This window comes from Sphaeramia orbicularis, chromosome 8 (genome assembly GCF_902148855.1).
Source record: "Sphaeramia orbicularis chromosome 8, fSphaOr1.1, whole genome shotgun sequence".
NCBI classification, from domain to species: domain Eukaryota; kingdom Metazoa; phylum Chordata; class Actinopteri; order Kurtiformes; family Apogonidae; genus Sphaeramia; species Sphaeramia orbicularis.
The window spans coordinates 6,031,914-6,052,770 of NC_043964.1; the positions used below are offsets into that span (position 1 = coordinate 6,031,914).

The window sequence follows — 20,857 nt, forward strand, 5'->3', positions numbered from 1 at the left end:
TAGTAAGTTTTGGGGTTTTTTTTGTCAATTACTAGAAATTTCAGGCGACCCCATTTGAATTCCAGGTGACCCCACATGGGGTCCCGACCCTAAGGTTGAAAAACACTGTAATAATCCCGAACAGCCAGAGATTAAAAATACTGACAGGAGGTTAAAGCAGTTCTTCCATCTTAGTTTGTTCATGCTCCTCCATGTGTCCAGACCTGGTTCAGTTCGATTTTACTTGGACTCTACAGTCGTTTTCACTCGTCTGGTGTTTGAACGATGGTTTTAGAAACACAGTCCACATCCGTAGGTTCTGTGGCCTTTCCCCAGAGTTATCAGGGTCATTCTGTTACATTTCACCGACAGATTTAATGTTATTGTTGGAAAGAATCGCAATTTTTACACCCAATAGATACGTAATCTTTCTGTGCGATCCTACCTTCAAAGACTTCGTACAATGAACAAAAGATATAGTACGGAATGAGTTAAAAGCATCAAAATCTAAATTAGTTTACATTAGTGAAATAAAAAGTGAACTTTTGTCAGTTAAATAAAGGTTGGATTGAATGAACAAACCACAGATTGATGGTATCGTATTTGTCATTTCCATCTTTACACTTTACACTGTTTCTTGTAGTTTTTCTTATGTTTTTCTTTGTTTCTTGTAGTTTTTCTTGTGTTTTTCTTTGTTTCTTGTAGTTTTTCTTGTGTTTTTCTTTGTTTCTTGTGCTTTTCTTGTGTTTTTCTTCCATATTCTAAAGGATCCTGTGTTGTTTCCTGCCTCTGGTCCATCTGGGTTCCAGTATCTGTGGTCAGACTGGGTCAGACCGGTACTGTCCTCCTTCAGAAGATGCTGAACCTGATCCTGGACCCGGGATCACCTTTCATTTTTGTTCTTTTTCTGCAGATGAAGGACAGAGGAAGTCCTGTCCTCCATGGGGGGGGAATCCCTGTTGCGTAAACAAGATGACGTGTGTTGATGCTTTCCACCTGATATTGAACATTACCCCCCCTTTGCCCCCTGTTTGCCCTCTTTGCCCCCTTTGCCCCGTCGGTGCCCCCCAGCCTGGATGAGGTCTTCTTGGACCTGGTCCTGCCTGAGGGCGGGGGCTGGGGTATCCCCCTGTTAAGGTGTTTGGGACTGATAGGCCTGTTTGTCCGATACACTGGCCTTATCTCCTTCGCCCGCCATCTTGTTGCTAAGCAACCCCAGGTTCTGAGGGGTCGACGTAGTTTGGTATGGGTGTTCCCACTCCCCCCCCCCGTCCTGCCAGCGCTGGTCTTTTCGTTAGTTCGGACTCACATTATCATCATTCGGGCCAACGGGTCGGAGGTCGTCCTGTTCCAGGTGGAGCACCTGCATGCAGGTAAGGGGTGTGGCTTCAGCGGACCAGGGTTCAGAGGTCAGGACGCATAAAACAATGGACCTGGACATGAGACAGAGGCCGGACTGTAGGTTATTTTCATATGTATTAATAATATTCCTATGAAGGAGCGTTAACATTTACAGGTTAAACTGTTAATTATTACTTTACGATTATTCGTGAAAAAAATCTGAACAATATTAACAAAAACTAAAACAAAAAGAACATGATTGACAAACAAAAACTGACCAAATTAACCAACTAACAAATATGCAAAATAAGAAAGAATATAATCGTCAACAAAATGAACAAAAATGACACAAATTTGAACAAATACTGCTCAAACTAACCAACAAAATAATTAAAATAAATACTAAAGACTATGATAGTCATTACAATGAGTGAAATGGGCAAAAATGAACCAAAACTGACCAAAATATAGAAAAAAAAGAACTTGACTGTCAAAAAAAAATGACAAAAGTAAACAAAAATTGGTCAAATTAACCAACAAATCAATATTAAAAGAAAGAAAGAAGACAGTAGTCGACAAAATGCACTTTGTTGTTAACACAGATGGACAAATACTGGACAAACTAACAAACAAATGATAAAAAACTGAATCTTAGTCAATATATAAAGTCAATGCCATGAAGTTTTAACATTTACTGGTTAAACTATTTGTTAAATATTACTTTACGATAACTCAAACACACGGTTTCAGATGTTGTTTTTTTTAAAGAGATGTAGGCAACGAAACTAATATTAACAATTTTAGATAAAAAGTCATGAATTTCAGGTTCAATATTTAAAAAGCATTTGTAGCCTTTAAGGGTTTTAACAGTTCAAGTTCTGAAAAGTCCAGGTCCAACATTAGTTCAGTTCTAATGTCTGCACATGTGTTTGTATCTGTTTAGATCTAATCTGATGTAAGTGGAGGACGAAAAAAAAAACAGCAAAAATAAACAGCTTCTGTGCCAAATAAAGTGAACAAAAATCTGCAAAATGATGCACACATTGAAAAAAAATCAACATGGAGTAAAAATTAAAAAAAAAAAAGAAAGAAAGAAAGAAATTGAACAAAAATTAATAAAATGGAAAAAAAACTAAATAAAATAGTAAAAAAAAAAATTAACAAAATATTTAACAACAGTTGGTTTAGTAAAGTTCTGTTGACCCTAGTATGTGTTTGTCTCTGTGTTTAGATCTAATCTGTACATATTTAAAGTACGAACAGCAGGAAAAACAAACATTTAAGTTAAAAACAGTTTCTTTAAACCAACACGCTCGTATTTGTTGTGACCTCCATTTACTTTAACATGTTTTTGTGTGATTTTTTTGTCATTAATACTGTGTTTTATACCAGGTTTCATTCACCTCATGTCAGATGTTTCTGCTTGTGCTGTTTCTGGATGTTTCTGGGGTCAAAGGTCAAACTAAACTGAACTTAAATTGAACCTTTTCAACACATCTAGTTCAGTTTTTTTGGGGTTTTTTTTTAAGGCTTTGAACAGGTTTGGTGTGTTTTCTTATTGTATCTTAAGAAAAGATAATGAGAAACAAACATGTGATCATTTCAACTCTTAACAGCATTATGGGTAAAGCAGTGAACTGAAGCCCCTCCCACAAATACTCACATGGATTATTGTTATTATGGGATGGAAGTCAGTGGTCTTCAGGATGTAATTTTCCATGTAATTTCAACATACGGGAATACATATTTCAAATTGTCTGAAATTATTTTTTGTGAACAAATTCTAGTAGAAAAAAAAAATCTGTAAATAAATGATTGAAACATTTTAGTACAAAAAAACCCCAATGTTAATACAAAATAATAAAATCTACATAAAATGATTGATTCTTGTACAAAACGAATCTATAAATGAACGATTGAAAATTTTTTTGTACAAAACAATAAAATCTTTATAAAAGTGATTGAGATTTTTTTTTTTTTTTTTTACAAAATTTTAACCTTTTTTTAAATGATTAAAAAAAATTTTAGTACAAAAAAAATACATAAAATGAGAAAAATAAAAATGAAAATAAAGTGACTGAGATATTCTTGCACAAAATAAAAAAAAGTGTAAATAAATGATTGAAACATTTAGTAAAAAATTTTTTAAAACTAAAAAAAAAAAATTTAAACATTTTTGTACAAAATAATAAAATATTTATAAAATGACTGAGAAAATTTTGTACAAAAAAACTGTAAATGAATGACTGGAACATTTTAGTACACAAAAAAAAAAAAAAAAAAAAAAAACTGAACAAAAAAAAATATTGAAAAATTTTAGTACAAAATAATAAAATCTACATACAATGAGAAATTCTTGTACAAAATAAATCTATATAAAAAATGTGGAAATTGTACAAAATTAAAAAAAAAAAAAAAAAAAAAAAAAGATTTAAAAATCAGAAAATAGCTTAAATTAGTAACTATGGAAGTAAGTCTAGGCCTTTGAGGGGTTTGTGTCATATATGACACCAGGGGCATTAAAGGGTTAACATACTCAGATTAACATGGGGCCCATTAGGTGGTGGGTAAACCCAGCCCTGGTGCACAGATCCAGATAATAGTCACCTCCATAACTTCTTCTGCTCATATTTGGACATTTATTTGGTCGTCTGGGTTTGAAGCAGATACATAACATTAAATTATCATATATGTCTTTATAACATAATATATATAATAAAGGTTTAATTTCACAGAAGTTTGTAACTTTTATTCAGTTCCTGTAAACCAGAAATTGCTTTAAAAAACCTATGTAATCTAAATATAGCAGCTGTTGGGGTTGAGAGGTGCATTGTGGGTAATACTGGAGTTTTCAGTGTGTGGCTGATGAAGGGTGTGACGTACAGATAAGACGTCGTACGCCTTCGCTGAGCTGCTTTAACGTAGATCGCACTCTCAACGGCAGATCGTTTATCTGTCGGAAGGTCTTCAGTCTGACTTTGGGCGGAGTTTATTATCTACTGGAAAAGACGTCACAGTCCGAACGACAAACGAAGAAGAGTTAACGACGTTAAAAAACAGACAAACAAGGAAGATAGGATGGAAACAATGACAATAGAATACAATACAATACAATAGCCTTCATTATCATTGTCTTCCTGCACTATGAATAAAACACCAGTACAACAGAAATAAGAATAGAGCAAAGATAAAATTACAAAAACTAAAAATAAGATAAGAAAATAGAATATAAATTTTACAATTTTACAAAGTAAAATAACAATAGAGCTAAGTAGAATAAAAGATAAAAATGGACAAAATATGAACAAACGAAAATTTACAGTACAGGATCAACATTGTGTGACAGTACATATATATATATATATATATATATATATATATATATATATATATATGAACAGTATGTATATCTATAAAATGGTATATACATCTGAAAAATAGTGCATTCATTTTTGATAAATATTGAATACATATTGCTTTGTTATTGCAGAACAGAAGATTATTACACAGCTTATTGCACATACTTCATATTTGTAGAATTATTGTAAATTAATGGAAGGGATTTTGACGAAACACTGAAGAAACATCTACATGATCATTGAATTAAATATGAGAAAATATGTGATTTTCACTGAAAAATGAAAGAATATTAACAGTATGTATGTCTATTAACAGTTTTAACAGTTTGTATACCTCTGAACCAAGTCCATATAAAAATAGTGCATTTATATTTGAATAAATATTGAATAAATATTGCATTTTAATCGCAGAACATAATCCACATTTGTAGGGTTATTGCATATTATTGGAAGTGATTTGGAGGATACATATACTGTCGCCTAAAGCAGAGGAGTCTGCATCCTTAAATATGATGAATAATTCTGTGTTGATGATGCGTTTGTTTATTTGTTTTTGCAGTTAAATGTGTTGACTGTGTCCTTTTATTCCTTCTGTTTATAGGTTATGCATAAGAATCCCTGAGAGGAAAAGGACAACACCTGAAAACCATCCATGGAAAACCCTTTAAGTTTTGACGAGGTTGGTTTTTACTGATTTCAGATCGAATATAAAGTATTAAACACTGACATTTCCAGGTTTGTTTTTTTTATCATTATTCTGTCATAACACACTTCAAATATTAAAATAATGTTGATTTTTTTTACCCATAAAAAACAAAATATGTACTGATGTAAACAGTTTAATACCTGTTGATCCACTAATCCTACTGATACATGGAAATAATTAATGTAAAATACAGTTCTTCATCTTTTCATGGTCATTAGATATGACCCATTTGGATGTTCAGAGGCTCCGTAGTTACCATGGAAACACTGTCATCTTCTGCAACATTGATTCACCAGTAAAACCCATGGAGTTGGATCAATGACAGTGGATAAAGTGAACAAAAATAAATGAAAAACCAACAAAATAATAAATATTGTGGGAAAAAAATAAGCAAAAAAATGTACTATAATAAAGTAAACAAGAATCAAATAAACAAGAAAATGAACAAAAAAAGCCAAAATGATGAATAAAATGAACAGAAATTAATAATAAATCAACAGAATAATGAAAAAATGAGCCACAAACTGAAGTGATTTGGAGAAAAAAAATAGAAAAGGAGCAAAAAAAAAAAAAAAAAAAAAAGATCAAAAACAAGTAAAACAGTAAGTGAAATAAACAAAATGAACAAAAGCGAATAAGAAAATTGACAAAATAATAAATAACATGAAGAAAATAAGCAGCAAAATGAATAAAATGGATACAAAATTTGAATATTGATTCACCTGTAAAACCCATTAAGTTTAATAAATGACAGTAAATGAGAGATTTGACTGAAAAACTCACCTTTTCTTCAGTTTTCTCTGTTTTTATATAATAACCTTTGAATTTATTGAATTTACTCTAAGCTTTAATGAACATCTATTTGATCAGTGAATTAAATATAGGAAAATACAGGATTTATACAGAAAATGCAAAAATACAGAGGATAAAATTAGAATAAATGGAGATAAATTAATTAATAAAGGTTAAATATAGAGAAGATTAATTTGTGGACTGTTATAAAAGTAGAACTGTGTCTTTATGAGTTAAAGCAAATGTTTTTGACAATTTAATTCACCATTAAAGACTGTTTTATACAAACCACAGTTCATAAATGATATGGTATGTCTTTTTTTTATACTAATTTAACAATTTGTCTGTTTTTTTCTTTGTCCAGGGTAGTGACATGTCGTATGAGGATAATGAGTTCGTCCTGCCGTCTGCACTGACACTGTGAGTTTATCAGAAAATTCTACTTCCTGTTTCTGTTCAGTGATGAGATAAATGACAATGTGACCGAAGGGTTAAACTAAAACTCTGCTGCCCTCTGGTGGTCAAAAATAGAACAGCACCATCATTATTATTATTATTATTAGTAGTAGTAGTAGTAGTAGTAGTAGTAGTAGTATTTCCATCCCTATCAAATTGAACTCCAGCACACACATAATACGAACAGTCTGTGTGATAAAATAATATTATTAATATTCGTGTTCATCCAGGACTCCACCAGACAACAGCATCTTCTACAGCGATGAGATGAAGAGGAAGGAGGAGGAGGAGGAGGAGGAGGAGGAGCCGATGAAGGCCATCGTAATCCCTGCTGATTCAGAAGGTAGAATCAGAATCAGAATCAGAGTCAGAATCAAAATCAGATTATATCTTCCACGGTTGTAACTGCTCAATACTAGTCATTTAAAAACACATGATCCTGTTTTTATTTCAGCCTTTTTCAACCTGAACACTAACGCCACCACAAGAGGAGACGCTCAGGTCAGTTCACCTTCACTACTATACACACACACACACACACATATTATATATATATATATGTATATATATATATATATATATATATATATATATATATATATATATATATATATATATATAAAAACCCCTCCCATACCACACCACATGCCTGTACAAATATATATTAATATATTTAATATTTAAATTTAAATCTAAATCTATATGAATATTTATATAAATAGCAAATTTTCCTTTTTTTTCTCTTTATATGTTCTGTTTTCTATCTTTCCTGAACTTTATTTTTGTATTTGCTGCTGAATGAATTAAGACAGACTTTACCTTACCTCACCTTACCTTACTTTATCTTATCTTATCATATCATATCTTATCTTCCTGTCCCTTATCTTATCTTATCTTATCTCACTTTACTTTACTTTACCATACTTTACCTTACCTTATCTTCCCTTCCCTTAACTGTCCAGGCTTACGTGGAGTTGAATGAGCTCCAGGGCAGCAGTTGGCAGGAAACAGCCCGATGGGTCGGCTACGAGGAAAATCTGAACCCGGCCACCGGAAAATGGAGCTCATCTCATGTGTCCTATCTGACCTTTAAGAGTATGATCCAGCTCCGCAAAACCATGTCCACAGGTAACCATGGCAACCCAAACCAAAGTCATATCTGTGTTGAATGAACAGGACAAACTGTGGGTCAGTGTCAGTGTTTTTATTCTGAACTCAGGGAAAATACATGATTTACACTGAAAAATGAAAAATACAGTTGATACTATTCTAATGAATGTGGGTTGACCACTTAGTATTGGTCATCTCTCCATATTCAATATGGAGAGAAATATTCAGTTGGAAGTCTCCACTTAAACAGTTCTAGGACCATATTTGTCAGAAAAAGTGCAGTTTCTTCAGATTTTTTCTCTGTTCTAATATAATAATAATAATAACGATAATAATAATAATAATAATAATAATAATAATAATAATAATAATAATAATAATAATAATAATACTAATAATAATATAATAACCTTGGAACTGACTCGTCCAGGTGCCGTCATCTTCGACCTCAACGCCAGCAGTCTGTCTGCGGTGGCTGAAAAAGTGGCTGATGAGCTGCTGAACAAAAACGAGATCCGTGCGACAGATCGGGACGCTCTGCTGAGGGCGCTACTCATGAGACGAAGGTAACACGTGGATGCCGTTTGACCATATTTGATCATTTAACCCTTTGGTGTCCTGCCCACAGAGGCCCTTCTGAACCAACAAGTGTGTGTAATAGGCGCAGGAGTGGAATAATGTCCAAAAAAGTTCATACAGTTGAGTTTTTTTAGCTTTTTTTTTTTTTATTTCATCAACTTGAGCCCTTTAAATGACATGTTTATAACAGGGTTGTACAAAATTCACATTTGAATTGAGAATGATCCCTAAATTCCAATTCAATTCTTGAATTTGAATTTTGATTACAAACAAGATGTGGAATTGAAATTCAAATTCAGTTTCAAATTGCAGGAAGGAGAACTAGAATTCCATGAAATTCAAAGAAATTCATGAGACATAATTAAGGTGTATTTAACAATCAAGCTTTACCGTATATATTATATATGATTACAACATAGATTTCATACAGATGTTATTGTATGGACACAATATTTTATTACAAATAAATATTAATAAATAAATAGGCATATATATATATATATATATATATATATATATATATATATATATATATATATATATATATATATATATACACACACATTTTTTTAACCATGAATTAACTGTAAAAACATACTCTATAAAACTATTATTAAAAGTGTAATAACTTTCAAATTGTGGAAAATGATAAGACAGCACTTCATTTCCCAGAATACCTTGCTGTATCCTTCAAAATGATTGTCTAAACATTTAAGACATTTTGTGTGGAAGCGTATTGCATTCACATGGAAAAATAAAAATAGGCTGTTTTTCTGAATTAACAAGATAATTAACTCATAAAAACAGAGCCGATTTTTTTATTTTTCATGTGAATGCAACACGTTTCTGTAATTTTTGTTTGGAGTACACTCCAATGAAATAAGCTAATTGATACGTGATAAGAGTGAATTTCTCTGAACTGGAATGAATTATATTCCATTTCCTGTTATTCCAATTCAAATTCAATTCAACATCCTGTAGGGTGGAGTCAAATCAAATTCAAATTCATTGAATTTAATTAAATTCTGAAATTCTGAATTTTGTACAACACTGGTTATATGTAAAGAAACAAACAAAAAAACAATATATTTTTTTGATGCAAAAAACACAAAAAACATTTTTTCCCAATAAACTCCATAAAAATTTGCTTAATTTTTAAAAATGTTTTGCAGCCTCACACACTCACAACTACATAAACACACTCTCTCAGAACATTGAAGAATGGAGCAGGAAACAGTACACTGCCATCTAGTGGGGAAAAAAAACATGTGATTTCTCCTTCCAAATATGGAAAAGTGACGTCATAGAGTAAAAAAAAATGGTTGATGTCAGAAGTATAGAGCCACGCCTCTGAAATGAAGCCCAGATATCAGTAAAAGTATGATTTACAGTTCAAACACAGCGGTTATAATGGGAGCATAAGTGCATTTTTGCAGATGGACAGGTGCTAGTGTTGACATTTTCCATTGTTTACAATGTGTAAATTTTAGTTGCTGACCAGAATTTTTAAAAAATAATTAAAAAATGAAAAACTTTTGAATTAGAACCAAATACAAATAGTGAAAAAGAACATGACCTTTAGTTCCATGAAGTGCAGAGTGTGTATAAAAGGCTCACCTGGACACCGGAGGGTTAAAGCGTTTAAACTCCGTCTGTTTACGTTTGTTCATGTGTCGTTCCAGTCAGGCCGAGGGTCCGGAGGTCACCCCCACCGGAGACATTCAGATGCAGACCTTCTCCGTTTCACAGAAGGTGAACTTCTACAGCTTCTACTCTGTTTTCCATCTGTGGAACTGCCTTCCCCTTTGAGTGACGTAGTGTCACAGATCTGCCCGTTTGTAGAACAAAACTTCAAACTAACTGTTCAGAACGACCTGTAACACCCAGATCTGTGGTACTTTGGTCAGCTTTGGTTGTTGGATTGATTGATTGATTGATTGATTGATTGATTGATTCTTTGGTTGGTTGGTTGGTTGGTTGGTTGGTTGACTAACTGACTGACTGACTGACTGACTAACTGATTGGTTGGTTGGTTGGTTGGTTGGTTGGTTGGTTGGTTGGTTGGTTGGCTGGTTTTCCATCAGTCAGGACTGTAATGACTGGTTATTTTCATTCTAAGTTTTACGTTGATGAATCATTTGTACTTAAAAATGTCCGAAAATTATGAACTTTGGATTTGTCAAAGCTGAATATTTGTCATTTGATCACATTTCAAATACATGAAGTTGGAATAATCCCATTCCTCTTCTTATTCCTATTTTTACACATCAGTAAAGGTGTAATGATCACAGACTGAGTGACAGGAAAACTTCATTTGGAACTCACTGTTCTTTAAAAAAAATGACTTAAGAGTTTTGGTTATTAATTAAATAGCTGAAAATGAAAATTATTTATCTATTAAAGTCTGCAGCTCCAGTCTGAGTGGACACTTTTAACGTTCTATTTGAATTTTATTTTTTACAGAGGGACAGTTCTGACAACGTGGAGGCTTCTATCGTTCTCTCAGGTACGTTCACATGATGCAGTTTAAATTAAAGCATTTAAACACACATCATTAGAAGGTTCTTTTTTTGTATATGTTCATTGCATTTGAATGTCTTAGTGAATCTAAATGAGTTTTTTATGAAATGTTCTGATGAATTCATCATATTTAAACCATTTCTTCGTGTCCTGTTGTCAGGTGTGGTGGACGTCCTCCAGAAGCCGGTGGTGGCCTTCGTGCGGCTGCAGGACTCCGTGGTGATGCCGTCGGTCCTGGAGTCTCCGGTCCCCGTTCGCTTCGTCTTCATCCTGGTCGGACCGAGTCAGAGTGGAGTCGACTACAGCGAGAGTGGACGGGCCATGGGCGCTCTGATGGCCGACTGGGTGAGCAAATAGAAACAAAAGACCTGGAGTTTAACCAGAGACAGCAGACTGATGCACCTGGGCAACAGTCTTACATTAACAACAGATAAATGCACTATTTTATATAGACTAGAGCTTGTAGCTATATATACTGATAATATTATTAATATAGTTCATAGATATACATACTGTTTATATTATTAATATTAGGTTTATTCATATTTTGTCTTTTAATTTTTTTCTACGTTGTTCTATTCTTATCTTACTTTTGTAAAAAAAAAAAAAAAAATTGTATATGAAAATGACAATAACAGCTATTCTATTCTATTCTATTCTATTCTATTCTATTCTATTCCATTCTGTTCTAGGTGTTCTGTCTGGAGGCATTCTTGGCCCAGACGGACAAAGACCTGACCGACGCCATCGCTGACTTCATGGACTGCAGCATCGTCATCCCTCCGACTGAGATCCAGGACCAGACCATGTTGGCCCCCATCATCAGGTTCCAGAAGAAGATGCTGCGAGACAGAGTCCGCCCATGTGACACCCGCCTGGCCTTTGGGGACAGGGTCAAAGGTCAGCGCTTAGTCCTGTTTCTACACTGCATGGAATCGTAGACTAAGTAGGAGGAGCATAATTGAATGATGTTTTTAAGATTAAAATTTGGAGTTGTCATTATTTATATGTCCTTATGCTGTTATTGTACTTGAGTTGACTCAGTCTGTCTGTGTAACCTGAACTAAACTGATTTTAACTCCATTGATTGTTAATACCCTCAGTGTAATTTTGTGTAATAATTTTGGAGCCTTTGGTGGTCCGGTTTTGGCCTATGGGCCGTATATTTGACACCCCTGTTCTAAACTAATGAGACCATTTCCTGTTTTTTTTCAGTTGAGAAGCCTCCAGAGGAGCCCAGGGAAGACCCTCTCGTCCGTACTGGATACCCCTTTGGTGGGATGGTGTCAGACATTAAACGCCGCTACCGCCACTACATCAGCGACTACACCGACGCCCTGAACGCTCAAGTCCTGGCAGCCGTCATCTTCATCTACTTCGCTGCCCTGTCTCCGGCCATCACTTTCGGAGGCCTTCTGTGTAAGAACTCAGAGCAAAATTATTAACACTCGAAGCTAAGAATGTCTCCGAATTTGTGCGTATTTTCTTGTCTTTTTAGCTGATAAAACAGAAAAGATGATGGGTGTGTCCGAACTGATGATCTCCACTGCCATCCAAGGCGTCATCTTCTGTATCATTGCCGCCCAGCCCGTCCTTGTAATCGGCTTTTCTGGACCACTACTGGTGTTTGAGGAGGCTTTCTACGCTGTACGTACAACATCTACAAAGATATCACTCACTTAAACGGTACCTGGGGGCAATTTTTAATGATAGCTATTTCCAAAGATCATGTATCATGCTAGCAGTTCCGTCAGGTAACTTTCGTTATAGTCTGTTGTCAAGTATGTCCGAGTGCGAGGCCACTGCTCTGTCAGTCAGTCATGGTCAGAGACATGTTGCCTCCTTCATGGGCTGTTCCAGCACTGGTACTGACCCAGACTGGATGTAGTGTCCCATTACCTGGTCTGGCATGGACCGGTCACTGACCCCGTGTGGCAGACACCGGTCTAAAATGATACTTTATCGGATCGAATAAGTAACCACGAACACCCATTTCCTCAAAATTGCTAGTCATAGTTTGCTTCTTGAACTTGTGCTTTCCACTCAATCATGCCCACTGACTGCTGCTTGTTTGCTCGCCCTCCATCACCCACAATCAACAATGGTACGTTACTTCTGGTCGGCAACAGCGGCTCAACCATAAGTTCTGCCATTGTAGGTACACACTTTACACAGTCTAAAGTGTACCTGCATCACACTGGACATTTGGGGGCAGAACCTAAGGGAGCAGCCACTGGCGGCCTGAAGTGGAGTACCTGTTGTTGATATCCGGGTGATTGAGTGCGAGTAAACAAGCAGCAGTCAGTCAGCGCGATTGAGTGGATTTGTGAGATTTCTGATTTCTGTTTGTTTAGTCGTAACCTTTCCGCTCCACCATTGTCCTAGAGATGCGACCCAGCACTGGACCGATAAAGTGTCATCTTAGACTGGTGTCTGCTGCACAGGGTCAGTGAGCAGTCCATCGCAGCCCAGAAAATCGGACAAAACAACTAATGTTCGTGATGGAGGCAACATATCACTGACCATGACTGATTGACGGAGCAGTGAATTAGTACTCACAAGTACTTGATAATGGACAATAACTTAAGTTACTGACAGAACCGCTAGTGTTACACATCATCTTTTGAAATAGCTAGCAATGAAAATTCACTACAGGTACCCCCTCTGAGGTTTCTTAGTTCCTCATACAAACATACTCATGTTCCTTTGTTTGTTCCACACTAGTTCTGCAAATCCCAGGGCATTGAGTACATAGTGGGTCGAATCTGGGTGGGGATGTGGCTCATTGTGATCGTGTTCATCATCGTGGCCGTGGAAGGTAGCTTCCTGGTCCGATTCATCTCCCGCTTCACTCAGGAAATCTTCTCCATCCTCATCTCTCTCATCTTCATCTACGAGACCTTCAATAAGCTCATCAAGGTTCCATCCATTCCTTCATTTCACGCCGTCGGCCTTGTTCATCCTTCGACCTCTGCGCTCATCCATCTCATTTCATTTTTCAGATCTTCAAAACTCACCCTCTGATTCTGAACTACGAGCATCTCAATGACACGATAGACAACCCCTTCCACCCGGTCGTGACGAAGCACACTGAGGAACGCGATGACGGCAACGTAACCATTACAGAGCTGGAGATCGAAAGGCCCTTCCCCAACACTGCCCTGTTGTCCATGTGCCTCATGTTTGGCTGTTTCTTCATCGCCTACTTCCTCCGCCAGTTTAAGAATGGTCCATACCTTCCTGGTCCGGTAAGGTCCCATCACAAGATCCAGAGACTTTGTTGGCTTATGAATTGGAAGACTCAGTGATTTTAATCTTAAATATATTACATTATGTTTTTTCCTCTCTAGATCCGTCGTCTGATTGGAGATTTCGGTGTCCCCATCGCTATTTTCTTTATGATCGCTGTGGATATCTGCATTGAAGACGCTTACACTCAGGTAATGGCCGTTTTGACTCATTACAAACATAGAAACACCAATCAACTTATTGATCATATATAGAAACTCCCCAGAAATCAAAGGTTTTTTTTGGCTTAGTTGGACTTTTATTGCATCTAAAACAGGGGTCTCAAACTCAACTTACCTGAGGGTCGCTGGAGGTAGAGTCTGGGTCAGGCTGGGCCACATTAAGTATTCCACAAAAAAGGGGTTCTTTACTTGCAACTAGTAGCATGCATTTTTTGATGAACTCGCCTTCTTTGAATGGATTTCCGGCCCTAGCAATCATCTCACTCACCACATAGTTAGCTTCGACTGCTGCTTCATTCTCTTTGTATGCTTTCTTGAATAAATCTTGTTGCCTCAATAGACCTTTTTTAAGATTGGCGACCCGGTTCTTTCTCTCATCTCTCTGGTATTTTGTAAACTCCTCAGTATATCTAGTTGAGTCATGAATGTCAGATGTATTCCTTATACACCACAACTTTCTCTGTGCATATGAGACACATAGGGGTACCCCTGGGCTCCACAAACAAATATTACGTCTCCCACTTTTTCTGAAATTGCCTGTACTTGCTGCCAACCTTTCTCTTCACGGCATGTTTTGAGAGAGACATGACTGGAACTGGGTAATGGCAGATATTTTCCATCCACTTGGTGTCACTCCGGAATATGTTTCAACAAAGTGGCTAGCATTCATACTTCCCCAAGTACTTCACGGTTGGCTACCTTGACAACTGTTGAGAACAAATGCCGCCAGAAGCTGTCACCAGACTATCTATTATCTATGGTAGCCAATAAGTGATAAAAATAAATAAATAAAAGCATGGCAACACTCAGCAAAAAGGTACGTTTGAGAACTTCGTGTGGTCCACACTAACACTAAACTTTGATGTCAAGTAAGGGACCACAAAATATCATCCCACGGGCCGCATTTGACCCCCGAGCCATGAGTTTGAGACCCCTGATCTGAAACAATGATTTTATTAAGATTTACAACCCATTTCCTGGTCGGATAGATTTAGGCATGAGACATGAGAAATGTCCCATAGTTCTGTTCAAATCATCGGCAAGATGGATTTAAACACAGCAAAAAAAGTGCAGCAGTGTGACGAAAAAAAAAACCCACACAAATGTATGTATTTTTTTCGTAAAACAACTTAATCATTTGATCATCCGTTTAATGTCATTTCAATGTGTTATAGATCGCATTTCTGCGGTTTGCAGTTGATTGGCGCATGAAAGATGCCCAAAGCCCATGGAACAGAGACGGTTACAATTGTTGACAGCATGGGGGATTTTTTCGGCAACAAAGTTGTCGTGTTTATGTATAGCAGCATCGATGATGTAACAGGTCTCGAAGGGTTGTCCCATTTCATAGGGGAATGTTTCAGCCCCTACCCCTTACAACTCTGTTTCAAGGGGTAGGGCTGAGTGTGAGGGGTAAGGGGGAGGGGCCAAGGGGTGAATTGGGATTGGACCTTAATTTATTTGTTTATTTTCAGGAGCTAGTACCTCTTGCTGCATCCATACTGTGTAAAATTAGTAGTGTTTTTTTTACATTGGATTGACAAACCTGAGTATTTACATCTCACTGACATTGTTCGTCACATACATACAACTGAACAGAAGTACGTAAAGTAGAATCAAACTACCTGTTCGCCTTTTTATATTGCATTATAGCCACTAGCTGGGCTTATTAAACAGGCTTTTACCTTTATTTTGGCGTTTACAAGTAAAAAAACATGAGTAAAAAATAAAATCTGTCATGTCAGTTTAATTATTTTGATCTTATTACGACAATGTTTACTCAAAATATTATGCTAATTCTTAATTTGTTCGCATAAAAAAAGAGAAATTGTACATTTGCAAGGAAAATACTACGCTATTCCCTGAAGTTCAGTTAGAATATTGTTTTTAAGTGTCCTCTAATGTGTAGGTGAAGTCATCTGTGTTAAATAGAACAGAGTTAAAAAATGAAGATGTTTGTATCTTTTTGTAGAAACTGGTGGTGCCTAAAGGAGTCCAGGTGACCAACCCCAAAGTCCGAGGCTGGTTCATTAACCCCATGGGGGAACATAAGCCCTTCCCCATCTGGATGATGGGGGCATGTTGTGTCCCAGCGCTCCTCGTCTTCATCCTCATCTTCCTCGAGTCCCAGATTACGACGTATGTGACACTATGAACGCTTTTCTTCCAGCTCCTTTGTTTGTACTGAATATGTAAATAGTCCTTAGAGTTTTCTTATTATTATTATTATTAGTAGTAGTAGTAGTAGTAGTAGTAGTATTTATCATGTTTGTCTTTACACTATCCTTATGATGCACATTTTTCTTGCACTTTATTCTGGTGCTGCCTTGACCAATGAATTTCCCCATTATGAGATCTAATCTAATCTAATCTAATCTAATCTAATCTAATCTAATTGAATCGAATCTAGTCTAATCATCTTGTCTAATTTAATCTAGTCTAGTGTACTCTAATCATCTAATCTAAATTAATGTAGTCTAGTCTATTCTAATCTAATTTCATCTCATCTAATCCAGTCTAATCTAATCTAAACCAGTCTAATCTAATCTAATATAGCCAAATTTAGTCTAATCTAATATAATCTAGTCTTCTCTAATCCAATCTGGTCTAGTCTAATCTAATCTACTCTAATCCAGTCTAATATAATCTAATCTTAATTTTATCTAATCTAATCTAATCTAATCCAGTCGACTCTAATGTAGTCTAATCTAGTCTTGTCTAGTCTAATATAATCTAATCTGATCTAGTCTAATCTAATCTAGTCTAGTCTAATCTAATCTAATCTAATCTAATATAATATAATCTAGTCTAATTCAATCTAATCCAATGTAATCTAATCCAATCTAATCCAGTCTAATATAATCTAATCTAGTCTAATCTAAATGTCCTTTGTCTCAGTCTGATTGTCAGTAAACCTGAGAGGAAAATGGTCAAAGGTTCTGGTTTCCACTTTGACCTGCTCCTCCTGGTCACCATGGGCGGCATTTCCTCCATCTTTGGCGTTCCATGGCTCAGCGCCGCCACCGTTCGATCCGTCACCCACGCCAACGCTCTCACCGTCATGTCCAAAGGCCCCAAACCCGAGATCGAGAAGGTGATCGAGCAGCGGATCAGCGGCATCCTGGTGGCCATCCTGGTTGGTAGGTGGTCCCGTCTGCGGCAGCGTTAGCGTGGCGTGGACGCCGGTGTGGGACGTGTCACTGACTGACTCTGTGTTTTCCAGGTGTTTCTATTTACATGGAGCCCATTCTGAAGATGATTCCCATGACCGCCCTGTTTGGGATCTTCCTCTACATGGGTATCACTTCGCTCAGTGGAATCCAGATGTGGGACCGGATGCTTCTGCTCATCACGCCAAAGAAATACCATCCCTCTGATGCCTACGCCACCAGGGTATCCACATCCAACCTCCGCATGGCGCCTTCATTTCACTCTAATTTTATTTAAAATAAAACTGATTAAAGACTGGTTAAACCTATACTTAACCAGTCTAATCTGATCTAATTTAATCTGATCTAGTTTTATCTAATGTAGTCTAATTTAATCTGATCTAGTCTAGTCTAATCTGGTCTAATCTAATATAATCTGGTCTAATATAATCTGATCTAATCTAGTCTAAAATGATCTAACCTGGTCTAATCTAATCTAGTCTAATATGATCTAATCTGGTCTAATCTAATCTAGTCTGATCTAATATGGTTTTATCTAATCTAGTCTAACATGATCTAATCTAATCTAGTCTAATATGATCTAATCTGGTTTAATATAATCTAGTCTAATATGATCTAATCTAATCTGGTCTAATCTAATCTAGTCTAATATGATCTAATCTGGTTTAATCAAATCTAGTCTAATATGATCCAATCTGGTCTAATCTAATCTAATCTAGTCTAATATGATTTAATCTAATCTAGTCTAATCTAATCTAATGTAGTCTAATCTGGTCCAATCCCATGTCTTGTGTCCTGTGTCCAGGTGAGCACCATGCGCATGCACCTGTTCACCCTCATCCAGCTGGTGTGTCTGGCCATCCTGTGGGTGGTGAAGATCAGCCCCTTCTCTCTGGCTCTGCCCTTCGTCCTCATCCTCACCATCCCTCTGCGCATGTTCATGACAGGAAGAGTCTTCAGTGTCATGGAGATGAAATGTGTAAGTGGTCACCTGCACCTGTGTTCACAACCAGTGTGGCATCACTGCTCTTATATATATATATATATATATATATATATATATATATATATATATATATATATATATATATATATATATATATACACACACACACACACACACACACATATATATATATATATATATATACACATACTGTACATCTACATATACACATATACACACATATACTGTACATATACACACATATATTGTACATACACACATACATATACATATGCATGTGTTTGTGTTACAGCTGGATGCAGATGACGCCAAAGTGAAGTTTGAGGAGGAACCTGGTCAGGACATGTACGACGAGTCTCCACTGCCCTAGAAAATCATACATTCAACAGATTCAACATTCCAGATGAATGATGAATGAAACTACAATCCACAGGATCAATAGTGAATGAAGATTTAAAAACACACGTCTTTAAAAACAGAGAAAATAGGAAACAACAGAGCAAAGTGCAGATAATAATAATGATATTCATGTTTATTTTATTTACTAGGGTTTGATTCACAACCATCGAATCAACCTGAACGTTAGCATCTAAACATCTGATTGGACCAGGTTCCACATTCAGACCCATTTGATCTGAAGTAAAATAATAATACAATAACTTATAAATAATAACTCCAAATATTTATCTTTAGTCCAAAAAAAAAGAAATATTTACATTTACAAACATTATTTATCATTATTATTACATCACTATTTGTTGGTTATTATGATAATATGTTAGATCATATTTGTCTGAATGTGGAACCTGAGCTAAAATGATTTTAACACCATTGATCATTAATATCTTCAGTGTCCTTTTTTCTTTTCATGGGACGGATCGGAATCTTCGGGCCGGTTTCGGACCACGGGCCGTATGTTTGACACCCCTGCTTTAGAGAAAAAACTGACACAGAAACAAACGAGAATGTTGCTCAAATTCTACGACTATTATTTGTTTGCTTTTATCGCAAGTTTAGTGTCGACTATTCATTCAGGAAACACATTTGAATTATAAAGATAAGAAATATTTGACCTCAGATGACAAAGTAAATGCATTTATATGAATAATTTATGTGCCCTTATCTTTCCTTTGTTTTTATTGTTAAATATTTTACATTGTGTTATTGATTTATCCTCAGTTATTGATCATGTACGGATCTTTAGATTATTAGACAGACTATGTTAAAGTGACATATCTTAGATTAAACCAGTGTGTCGGTGCTTTGGTATTGATCAGCAGTGTTTAGTAGATAATGGAAGAATATCGCATTATTCCAGGTGATGATGATGATGTAACCACGGAAAAAAAAACAACTTGTGTAAATGTATCTTAAGCCTTTATTGTGATGTGTTTGTGCTTAAAACACTGTACATGCTTTCAATTTCCACTTTATTAAAAAGTAAAAAAAAACAGGTTTTAAAATGTTGGACTTCATGAATACACCACATCTGACACCAGTCATAGGAATACAGTCAGAAAATTATTAGACCACCCCTTGTTTTCTTCGGTTTTTTGCTCATTTTAATGCCTGGTCCAACTAAAGGTCCATTTGTTTAGACAAATATAATGACAACAACAAAAATAGCTCATAGTAGTTTAATTTCAGAGCTGATATCTATCCATTTAACATGTTTTCTTGATAATAACCAAAATCACTTCAGTTCTTCCATCCATATCTATGGCATTGTACTGACAAAAACAGAGCTTTTAGACATTCCATGTTTTCTTTTCTGTCTGTTTCAGGCACATGACACACACAGGCATTATTACTGGATTGCATAACCATTGTTTTTCGATGACTATTGATCGTCGAATAATTTTTTCCGCAACTGGCCTGTTTTTTTTTTTTTAGCAAAGTTTGAAGTTCTTACAGGATAAAAACTAAAAACAGATGATGATTTACATTTAATGCAGCATAAAAATGTCATCTATGACATTATGTATAATAGTAAAACGGTCACAATGACATTCTTTTACTGAGGTAAAACTTCAAATGGAGAAAATTTATTTACAATAAGAGTTTTTTCAGTTTTATTTAAGTAAAGGATCTGAAAATGTCACAAATATATGAATAATTATACATAGAATATCACATTTTGACCAAAGACTATCTTAGAAGCTACAACCATCCAGTATTATGACTTAATGTTTCTTTATTAGACTACTTTCAGACAGCAGGTCTTAATGCACAATTCGGATTTTTTTTGGGTGCTCATTCATATTCCACATTAAATGCGACTTCTATCAGTTTTGAGTCTGAACTGAATGCGACCCTGAAGTGACCCACATGCACCAAAGAGGTCCTGACGTCATACGTGACCACGCAGACGCACACTGTGTTTACGATAGGAAATATGGAAGGATGCA

The 20,857-nt window shown here is 35.8% G+C and overlaps 1 protein-coding gene across 1 annotated transcript; it reads left to right on the forward strand.

Annotated features, from left to right (window-relative positions):
• The first annotated feature begins 1,235 nt into the window (after positions 1-1,235).
• LOC115423668 (band 3 anion exchange protein-like) lies at positions 1,236-19,181 on the forward strand. Its single transcript, XM_030140601.1, has 21 exons — positions 1,236-1,352; positions 5,281-5,358; positions 6,542-6,597; positions 6,864-6,976; positions 7,088-7,134; positions 7,596-7,761; positions 8,174-8,309; positions 10,005-10,074; positions 10,786-10,828; positions 11,003-11,187; positions 11,535-11,742; positions 12,058-12,261; positions 12,341-12,489; positions 13,567-13,761; positions 13,845-14,090; positions 14,193-14,282; positions 16,285-16,451; positions 17,211-17,452; positions 17,536-17,705; positions 18,288-18,461; positions 18,742-19,181. The coding sequence occupies exons 2-21, from the start codon at positions 5,332-5,334 to the stop codon at positions 18,817-18,819; spliced, it is 2,766 nt and encodes a 921-aa protein (XP_029996461.1). The 5' UTR covers positions 1,236-1,352; positions 5,281-5,331; the 3' UTR covers positions 18,820-19,181.
• The last annotated feature ends 1,676 nt before the right edge of the window (positions 19,182-20,857 follow it).

Excerpts from the sequence above, each read along its gene's own strand:
- LOC115423668 (XM_030140601.1), top strand. The coding sequence starts at position 5,332 with ATGGAAAACCCTTTAAGTTTTGACGAG. Across the intron at positions 6,977-7,087 it reads AATCCCTGCTGATTCAGAAG|CCTTTTTCAACCTGAACACT; the intron begins GTAGAATCAGAA and ends TTTTTATTTCAG. Across the intron at positions 14,283-16,284 it reads TTGAAGACGCTTACACTCAG|AAACTGGTGGTGCCTAAAGG; the intron begins GTAATGGCCGTT and ends ATCTTTTTGTAG.